General features: G+C 37.8%; 1 protein-coding gene across 2 annotated transcripts; it reads left to right on the forward strand.

Moving 5' to 3' along the window:
- Positions 1 to 854: 854 nt before the first annotated feature.
- RB195_016951 (uncharacterized protein) lies at positions 855 to 5,636 on the forward strand (the record flags this gene model as incomplete). 2 transcript variants are annotated; one of them, XM_064183714.1, is made up of 6 exons in its annotated part: positions 936 to 1,117; positions 1,184 to 1,265; positions 1,557 to 1,749; positions 5,121 to 5,196; positions 5,305 to 5,481; positions 5,531 to 5,636. In XM_064183714.1, the coding sequence occupies 6 exons, from the start codon at positions 936 to 938 to the stop codon at positions 5,634 to 5,636; spliced, it is 816 nt and encodes a 271-aa protein (XP_064039596.1). The 2 variants fall into 2 exon arrangements, with proteins under 2 accessions (XP_064039595.1, XP_064039596.1); XM_064183715.1 differs by lacking the exons at positions 1,184 to 1,265; positions 1,557 to 1,749; positions 5,121 to 5,196; positions 5,305 to 5,481; positions 5,531 to 5,636 and adding an exon at positions 4,666 to 4,772 and having other exon boundaries at positions 855 to 1,065.
- Positions 5,637 to 10,577: the final 4,941 nt, after the last annotated feature.

Genomic DNA, 10,577 nt, shown 5'->3' on the forward strand with positions numbered 1-10,577 from the left:
ACATTCACAACCGTACCCGCATGACTTTGACCATTCACTCTCACCTCAGTAGATCTTTTTTTGAATAGAAGGTCTTTTTTTTACAATCGTTCTTCTCTAGTCATCTTTGTTTCATCATTGCTACTGTCCTCGAAATTGTACCTCATTGATCTAGGTTTATTCAACGTTGTGAAAAAACCCACCTATGCCCGACGTACGTGTGTTTGCTACCTTTCTCGTTCCGTAGTTTTTGTTTGGCGGCAGCTAGAAGCACGTGAGCATCCCATTTTTCAACGTCAGCAAGAGTGGGTTCGTCATCGATCGTCCAGAATGTCACGTCTACTTACATTATTATTTGTGTTCACAACTCACTGCGATCTCAGAAATTTTTGTAACGCCTCGCCAATTGATTAGTGCAACTAACTGGCCAACTTCCATATACAAACTGACGCGATTACAGCACACTCAAAGAAAGCAACTTTGAATGTCGAAACAACACCTTACAGAATGATCGGCTATGATTCCGATACTTCTACTTGTTTATATATATTTCTTCTTCTTCTTTCTTTTCCTGTTGCACTCCAATCACCTAGACGCTATCACTTAAAGATCAGTATGTGGAAAGAGAATGCTACAAAAACATTCATTCACAGCAAGGAAACCTAAACACCTAAAAACTATCGCCAGGTACCCCCTCTACTGCACTGGCGCATTCGATCGTCACCGTCGTAGAGACAAGTTTCGCACAGCAATCAGACTGTACTTGAAAAAAGATGGTAAAAGTAGACAATTTTTATTTCCAAGACAACAAAAAGTGATAACATAGAAGACAGAGACAGATTACAAATAATAAACCCATTTCATATAGATTATTCATGATCTCTATCTATGAGAACGAAACTGATGTGGACAGGAAGCGATATCTTATGAGGCAATCTAATTATAATTTCGTAACGATGTCAGGAGCGAAAAAGGCGTACAACATCAATAAGAGATACTGCGACCACATGATGAATGCGCTCCTGCTCCACGATGGGAGTAACATAGCGATGACCGTAAGAGCGAAAAGTGTGGATATTGAGATCAGTCAGTTGAACGATCTGGCTGATGTTGGCATTCATTATGCCCCCACACATTCGTGAGAGGAATGCAGGTGTGAAATCTGGCCGAGAAGGACTCTGATATTTCTACCATGTGGATTTAGATCTTACTCGAGAGTACTGCAAACAGCAACGAATGTTAAGATCTTTATCTACGCAGAGCTTTCAGATACTCCGTGTAGTGTGGTGAGGTGGTAGTAAGAGGATTAGAATGCTCAGATGTATTATATCGTATATTTTATATTGTGCATTGTATACTATATATTCTATATTGTATTTTGTATGTGTTATGTATATTTTATGTACTTTATATATACGTATTGAATTAACAAATATCTAGCCAGATAAAGACGTAAATCTTGCTGCCGCTGTATTCGATAATTGATGTGGTATTCTTCTCTTTATCTACTTCCATGCTTATGTTTCCACTAGTTCGAATGCCGCGTTAGTCGTGGCCACGCAGACTTTGTTGTTAAGGAGCCCGAAGTAACTGAGAACAGCTCAGATAGCAAGAAAACGACAACACGAAGCATGTCGGAGTCCCGTCAAACTCGACGTAAGACAGAACAAGATGCTGAACATAAGCGAATCGGAGACCTAGCCAAGATGCTCATTCCTCACTGGATAGCTTCGAAACGAATTCAACGATTGACCGTAGAGTTAACGGAAGGTAAGCGGTGATGTATCGACAGGATAGGTGCAATGCAACCGTGCAACATTATCCGATCAACTCCGATTTAGATGTGTACTACCGAAACCAGAGTGGGATAGTTACCACTATTGCGTAATGTGCGGCGCTCATGGAAGATTTCGTCTAGCGCAACACATAAAAATAAATTTTTTCTTCACGTCGACTCAAAATGACGCAACCAATAATTCGAAAGTTGTTGTAATTTGAAATTTTTGAAAAATAATGCTACTGACTTAGCAAGACCGACTTGATGCGAAACAATAGTTACTATAACTGCGTCCGCTAGGATGCTTTCATTTCCACTGTCGCCTTGAAAATAGCAGGAAAACGGGAAGTTAATGGTACATTATGCAGATGAGATGATTTAGAAGCAAAGTGAAGGATGTGAGAGTGAAGAGGAAGAATCTGCAGAATTTGCATATCTTTTCTTCAGACGTCTGCAGTATATTCTACTCTGTTTTTTTAGATATGGAAGTACGCGTTCCCTCTCAGTATAACGTTTACCTTGCTCACACCATTCTTTTCAACCTATAAATTTTTGATCTACAAGAGTTGGTTTGAAGAGGACGAAGAATCTAAATGCTATTTCATAAAGACCGATGCTGTAATTAGTTCTCTATATCTTATTGGACTTTTAGCAAAGTACTGATCGGATTTTTAGAGGATGTATATTGTTATGACTGAACTTCTAGCCTTCATGTGCATACTCTTGATACTTTCCACAACCGTTGATATCATAACGGTGATATTTCTCAGCATTCGTTCTGAAAGTTACAATCATAACAGCGGAGAGCGAAATATGTTTGTACTGGCACTTTTAGATGTATTTATTGAGACTATTTTTGTCACTTTATACGTGAGTTTTCTTTCAACTTTCTAATTTCACAATCAAAAAAGAAAAATGGAAAACTGAAAATGTGAAAATCTTGTTTCGCTTGTCAGATCTATGCATTTGTGGTAGTTTTCCGTAGACCATACTGTAAGGGTGTAGGTGATCAGTTAGGGTGCCATGACTATCAATTTCTCCCAGTTGTTTTTAAAAAAAAACGGCACTGGAAACGACCTTCGCGACCTTCGAACACTTCACAAAAAATTATGCAAAATTTTAGCCAAGGAAAAGTGTGCAAAAATTTCAGGGTATGATATAGCAAATCATTTGTTAATAGCAACTTTTCGTAGACATCCATAGCTGTCCTAGATATGAGCAAAACAACATGAAGGAGCGCAATTATCTCACTTGAAATTACAGTTATAAGTTTAACATCAACTACTGATTTGTTAATTCTAACACTTTTTTATAGTCGTCATTTTCCAACTGAAACTACCGTGTAACCTACTGTCAACTGATGTACAAATCGTTTGTCATGTTAATGACAAAGTCAATTATTGTAGTCACTTATTAGTTGTTAAGTTGTTGTAGTTAGTTTATTCGATGAACACTGACAACAAGTACAGGAACACGTTTCTTCGACATAAACCGATTTTTTGTGATGAATCCTGAAAATACGTTTTTTAGTCCTCAAAAAAGAAATGGATATAAGAAGTTATGATAGCGCAAGAAAAAAAAATGAACCTAAGAAATTATAATAAAGAAGATTGTGTAAGTTGCAGATGCTTACATATTTCTTATCCTAGTATAGAACATTCATCTATACATACTGTAAATGACCAGGAGAAGGGAGTTTTTTTTTGTAAAACAGAACCTTGTTAAAGTTGTAAAAACAGTTCTCCACATAGTTATTTTAACTACGAAAATAGGTACCATTAAAACGATACTTATTGGCTGCGAATTTTAACGTAAGTGGCAGAAATGCGTTGTAACCAAGAGAATGTGCGTGACTCTACCTGGGCACCAAATAAATCCTTTAACACGTTTGCGAATGCGTTTGTTCAGAATGACGAGGAGATATGCGTTCGAGAATGTAAGAACGTCAGATGCATAAGGAACCAACTTTCTTGCTGTCATACTGACACCTGCTTCGACGTAAATAATTATCTGAATTAATAATTCTGCCTCTGAATCGCTATTCCTGAAACGTTTGACTGTTTTGCCTTGTTAGCCACTATTTCAGCGTAGGTCTCGTTGTTTGTTTGCTGTCCATTAATCAGCATTTGATTTTTTATTACACATATAGTAGTGAGTGTTTTGGCAAAAGAAAACAAGAAACAAATAATACAAATTTGGTTTGAAAAGGAGAAATAATAGTACGTTACTCGATACAAGAAAAAACCGCCAATTACTAATGCCTGAAAAAAAATGAAAAAAAATTCTTTATATTTTTAAATTTTGTAATACTATTAGCTTAGAGGAGTGAGAAACTTTTTGCAAATGAGTTCCGTTTATCGAAAAAGTGCATCCACACCTCTGACCTATGTATTTAAAATCCAATTTTATAGGCATCATAGAATTAACGTTTGGATTTGCTCGCAACAAAATAGGGTTAAAGATGATGAAAAGAAACATGAGTGCTCAATTCTCTCTGGCTGTCCTCGAAAACAGCGTAGAGGACAGGGTTATTGACGCATCGACGCTCTACTCGCTAGCGCGCATACGTGAAGCGTTGCCAGGAGCCTAGTAGGAGAATTCTCAATCGCGAAGGTCGTTTCCAGTGCCGTTTTTTTTAAAAACAACTGGGAGAAATTGATAGTCATGGCACCCTAACTGATCACCTACACCCTTACAGTATGGTTTACGGAAAACTACCACAAATGCATAGATCTGACAAGCGAAACAAGATTTTCACATTCAGTTTTCCATTTTTCTTTTTTGATTGTGAAATTAGAAAGTTGAAAGAAAACTCACGTATAAAGTGACAAAAATAGTCTCAATAAATACATCTAAAAGTGCCAGTACAAACATATTTCGCTCTCCGCTGTTATGATTGTAACTTTCAGAACGAATGCTGAGAAATATCACCGTTACGATATCAACGGTTGTGGAAAGTATCAAGAGTATGCACATGAAGGCTAGAAGTTCAGTCATAACAATATACATCCTCTAAAAATCCGATCAGCACTTTGCTAAAAGTCCAATAAGATACAGAGAACTAATTACAGCATCGGTCTTTATGAAATAGCATTTAGATTCTTCGTCCTCTTCAAACCAACTCTTGTAGATCAAAAATTTATAGGTTGAAAAGAATGGTGTGAGCAAGGTAAACGTTATACTGAGAGGGAACGCGTACTTCCATATCTAAAAAAACAGAGTAGAATATACTGCAAACGTCTGAAGAAAAGATATGCAAATTCTGCCGATTCTTCCTCTTCACTCTCACATCCTTCACTTTGCTTCTAAATCATCTCATCTGCATAATGTACCATTAACTTCCCGTTTTCCTGCTATTTTCAAGGCGACAGTGGAAATGAAAGCATCCTAGCGGACGCAGTTATAGTAACTATTGTTTCGCATCAAGTCGGTCTTGCTAAGTCAGTAGCATTATTTTTCAAAAATTTCAAATTACAACAACTTTCGGATTATTGGTGGCGTCATTTTGAGTCGACGTGAAGAAAAAATCCTATTTTTTTCAACTTCAGTGCAATACCTTCACTTTTGCGTCATCTTATGAGCCTCACGCGTTGTTCCGTATGTATGCCTGTAGACTTGGCCAGTATTTGTCTAGCATGTGAAACATATGTTCAACTTATTAGAATTCATCAAAATCAGATAAAGTTCTCTGCTGATGCGTACTCTGAGCTTAGGGAAAAGGTGTCGTTAGTTTTACCTCCAAAGAGTAAACATTAACCATTATGTGCTTTACAGGGCACGTGGTGAAAGTCATCCTGTAGAGCGATATGAAGAAGATCATATAGGTTTGTACGAATGCAAAGTGCGTCGCCAAGCAGTAGCTCTGAAATTATACGTTTAGTACTATTTCGTAAATCCAGCTATGTTTCTGCCGCTTGATCCAAATCTTTTTCTCTAAAGTTGCACACGTACTTAATTTTTGAATATTTATCAACTTACGACGGAACTTATGAGGACAGGTACATTCGTGTACAAAATACTCCACCAGTTTCTACTGTTTGTCAAGTTTGCAAGCTGGATTACATAAAATGAATTTAGAAATACAATTATGTTCTGAAATTCATCCCTTTGGTGCTTATTATTTCTTTTATAAACAATTCTATTAAAAACACATACCAAAACAGCTTGAGTAACGAGTAGGTAGTAGAAATACCCTTTTGATAATTTAACTTCCTTAAAAAGTGCCACTAGCACAAATAAGTATAGGACGACGGAAGGAATACAGTAGATAATCCTCTTCTCCATCAGATGTAGTCTTTTAGTCGCTTATTAGTAAAGAGTTGGTTTGGAAATTTCTTGACGGAATCGTTTATCAGTATCAGAAACTTCACTGAAGTTCTTTGCTTAGATACTATAACGGCAATGAACGTGTACATTAAGGGATGATCTGTATCGGAGAGATTGTGCTAAACACTGAAAGTGCGTGGGTAAGGGGTCTGGCGTTGATCAGTCCGCTTGGAATGCGCCACCACGTTCACTTGAATTCAGCATCGTCTGGAGAGCGTGTAACTGGCCTACACAATGACTTGCGTGGACTAGCCGATGTGTCAAGTCAGACTTTTTATCCTCCCAGACAAGTCTGATACCACTTTATGGAGTCCGGAGTGATGAATGGCTTGCTGAGCACTAGGGCGGATCCGAACCCCCGAACGACAGCGGAACCTCTTACCCGTCCCTGTTTAACACTTAAACTACATCATTTAACTATTTTCGAGTGTTTTGACAGACATCAGCAGACGAAGCATGAGCGCAGAATAGGCGCTATATTCGACATCAACGTTCGTTGTAACGCCTGGAACAAACTAGAATTATGACGAGATTCTTAACAGCGAAGCACCTTAACCTTACCTTAACTGTTTAAAAATTGTAAAGAGTGAATTTAGTAGTGGTACCAAGGAAAGTCTAACGTTTGCGCTTTTAAAGCGAAATAAACGGGAGTTTTTTTTGAAGAGATAATCATCAGTTGGATCTACAAGTCGCAGAAGGCAACAAATTTAATCGTTCACATTTATCCCACACAGGGTGTAACAAAGTAGTAACATCCAGAAACGTTCACCTTTATATCTACGCTTTATTCTCTGTGACAGAATATTCGCTTTTTGTGGAGACAAGAGGAAAGTATGTGTGAGAGAAAAGCACCAAAAAGGACATCTTTCCTGACATACATGCAGCCGTCGGCATTGAGCGCAGTCTAGAAAAAACCACCCTGGAGCAGGCCATATCGATAGATTGCACAAGAGTTGTCTGGTAGGATAAAAAAACACTGGCCTGACACACTCGGCTTATCACCGTAAGAAATTGAAAGGCTACAAACGTTTTCGTGAACCCCTAACGATTCCGAATTGAGGTCGAAGGCGTTGGCGCATCCTTACAAAATTGATGAACGACACGCACTTTTTTGAAACATCAAAACCTGACACGCAAGTGAACATCAGTCCATCGATTGTATACAGAAGTTGGGGACAAATCATAATAGAGATATGTTGGGACATGGTATATTTTGCATCTAAAAGAAGCGAAGAAATAGCAACTGTAACAACTTATATCCGACGACTACCGTCGGTGTGATACTAAAAAACCTTTCGTTTATTACGTAGGCAATTGATTGAGCAACTTTCTAATGCACTTAACACTTGTTTAGCTACTCTAAAAAGTAAGGAAGAATTATGGGAACGCTTTTTGAGACAGATTCGATACCAGGATGCTAACTAATTTGTTATTATTGGTTTACTTATTCCAATGACCTCTCAGCTGCGATATTATAGGATCTAATGTTTTGCAGGAACGAAAAGAAATGTCCTATATTTGGATATATTGCAAACCTGTACAAGATACATTTGAGAAGCGATCGAAGATCTTCTAGGTTGACGCTAAGGAAGGAAGCTGCACTCTTTCAGTCGTGTTAAACTTTGAACTATTTGAACTATGTTATGAGTTTGTGCTCCACTAAGAGTTGCTCGACCATTTAAATCACCTGCTTAACAACATCTGTCTCATTAATACGGAGTTAATTCGCTACTTTCAAAACAGTGGCAGTCCAGTGCTGTTTCTAGATTCACGTCAGCTTTAACAACAACAAAAAAAAAGTGGCTAAATGGTTGAGGTCTGGGAAACATGCAGAAAAGCATTAATACACAGTGAAACTGTGCACTGTGGCAAAAAAACTCAGCAATTGAACGAAAACGTTAGTTCTCCTGATTAGAGCTTGGAATTTAATAAAGACTAGTATAAAGCGTTTTCTGATCTGTCCTAGTAATCTGACACGTACCTGTTCCTTATAGGTAGCATAGTGAGTACCGCTGTAACATTGTTGCGTGGGAGAGAACAGAAAACACTAAATCGATTAATATGTAGTTATATGTTGTACACGAACAGGAACGTTGTGTTTGATGTTGCCAATTTTCTATTCTTGTTGTGGCAGCTGAAGCATATCACTTTTTTATGATCGAAGATACCCGGCATAGCTGCTGAATGACTTGAATGTCTGAATAGTTGAAATTGGCGTAATTGTTGAATGTCTGAATGTCTTTTTATCAAGAATGTCAGAATGCAAGGTTGAAGGTAGGGGTGGATATGGAATAAGCGCTAATGATACCGAGGTGTCGATTCCGATGTGTGGAGAGGTTAAAATAAGACTCTGAAATCCTTCCAAACTTATGATTTTGTCAGATTGCTGTTCTAGAGGACTTCCTACTTACAAAAGAGAAAATTTCGAAAGAAAATTTGTAAAAAGATAAATTTAATGCGGCTTACTGGGATAACAAACATTCCAAAGAACCAACATAACTAGTCACTTTTTTCCACCAAACAGAAGAAGTAGGTTTGAAAACTCAGCTAATGCCCTACAATCCATCTGGGAAATCCTTGTCTTATTCTTTTATTCATCTGACTATATTCTGTCTCATGACAAAGAAAGAAAACAAGGTGTAAAAAAGACCTTCTTGCGAGTACTGTTTTGTGTTTTTTCTTTCGAATTGTGGGTACTTACAGCGGTTTAATGTGACACTTGAGAAAAACCCTCAGGGTCACCTCTAATAGTAGAAATACCTATGCTGAAAAATTTTCACTAACGCTTTCTTGTACAGAAGGACTAGCTGTGAGAAATATGCGTTGAATCTAAATTAATCAAAATGGATCGAGTTTCAGCTCATTGTATCCGTTGACTATTCGCAAGAAATCAGAAAGTGAGTCGTTGAAGTTCTCGACTATTCGAAAAAGGTATGGCACAACAATTTGACCAATAGCTCGGCATATTTGTGTAGTCGGACGGAGCATTCTTGTGCACGCTCGGAAAGAAAAAAACGAATGATAGTAAGCGATTGCTACTTATCAACAAATTGAAGAAGCTACATTCAACGAGAAAATTTAGCATAACCATACTGCGTTCCAAGTTGGTGAATTTCATCTGAAATTTCTCTCGTTGATATTTTATTTAAATTTTCTGTTGAATTTTTTAAAATTTTCTTGGATTTTATACGATATCTTCCACTTGAAAACAACCGAAGTAATGTTCAATGCAGATGCGGCGAAGAATACGAATAGAAATGTAAGAAGTCGTTTCCAAACTCTTCCGGTATCCCGAAACAACAACGTTTCGATACCTATGATATGCTATACGGGTATCGAAAAGTTTGGAGGTAACATGCCACGAAACTGACCATATAGGGATATAGGGATCTATACATTAAAAGCAGGGGCTGGAAGAATAGATTACGAGGACGAGCACCATCATGCTTAATTCTCCCTAAACCTCCTAGAAAAATCGGCATGGAAAAAGCACTCGTCGACTGAATTTTTCTACGAGACACCTAATAACGTCGAACGTGTGCGAGCGCAGGAACACGTGCTGTCTCTTCTGCTTATTGGCGAACGCGTTGTCTTCCATCACTATAAGAGGAATCACGCCCATAATCGTGATCTACACCTTAATCCTTCTTCGTCATTAAGAAATCCCATCTCACTCAATGCTGCATCACACAAATTGGACTGATTTCATGGTTAGCCTTACTCAGAATCCCATAACAAGGTTGCCCTCAGGATATAAGCAAATATTTACTACAGTATGTAACCGAAAAACTAAGAGAACTCAAAACAACTCTGTACATAACAAAATCGTGAACCGAACGCTTACAAAGAAACACATATTTTCTATTTCGATAGTTTTTTTATCAGTCTACGTGCTGAGAGTGAAGATATGTATGTGTAACCACAAGAAGCGAAAAAGGTCATTTAAAAGTGAAAGTCTACACCCGCCACAATTAGTATATCGCACCATATCAGGTAATAGTTCATACATGCCGTGGGTGCTTTAGCGTACCAAGCATCAGAGTTCACTAAAAGCAATTTATAAAAACTTTCCGCTTCAGAAAATAACACAAAACAGCATCATTCAGGGCCGAACCTCCATAAAGCTTTGTTCGTCAAGTGCGAATATGTTACAATAAAAGGCCACAAATAATGTCTCACACTAGTGCATCCATTTCCTGAATCTGTTCAGAAACGCTTAGCCAAATACGCTAGGAACTAGCCAATGTTTGAAATTTCTACAGCATTAAAAGGGTATGTAAAAGAGATGATCCGATAATTATCCCTTTTGCCCGAAACCAGAAAGACTTTTCAACATCACTTTTTTATCTGTTCTAGAAAATGTTGGGGTAATTTGATGATTGATCGAAATAAAGAGCATCAACCTTGGTCTGCAGGAAGGCAAAATGACTCCTAAATATGCAGTCTAAAAAATTCAAAGTCGTAATAATGTAGTTCGTACAAACTTTAATGTCAT

The sequence above is a fragment of the Necator americanus genome, chromosome II (assembly GCF_031761385.1).
Source record: "Necator americanus strain Aroian chromosome II, whole genome shotgun sequence".
In the NCBI taxonomy this organism is placed as follows: domain Eukaryota; kingdom Metazoa; phylum Nematoda; class Chromadorea; order Rhabditida; family Ancylostomatidae; genus Necator; species Necator americanus.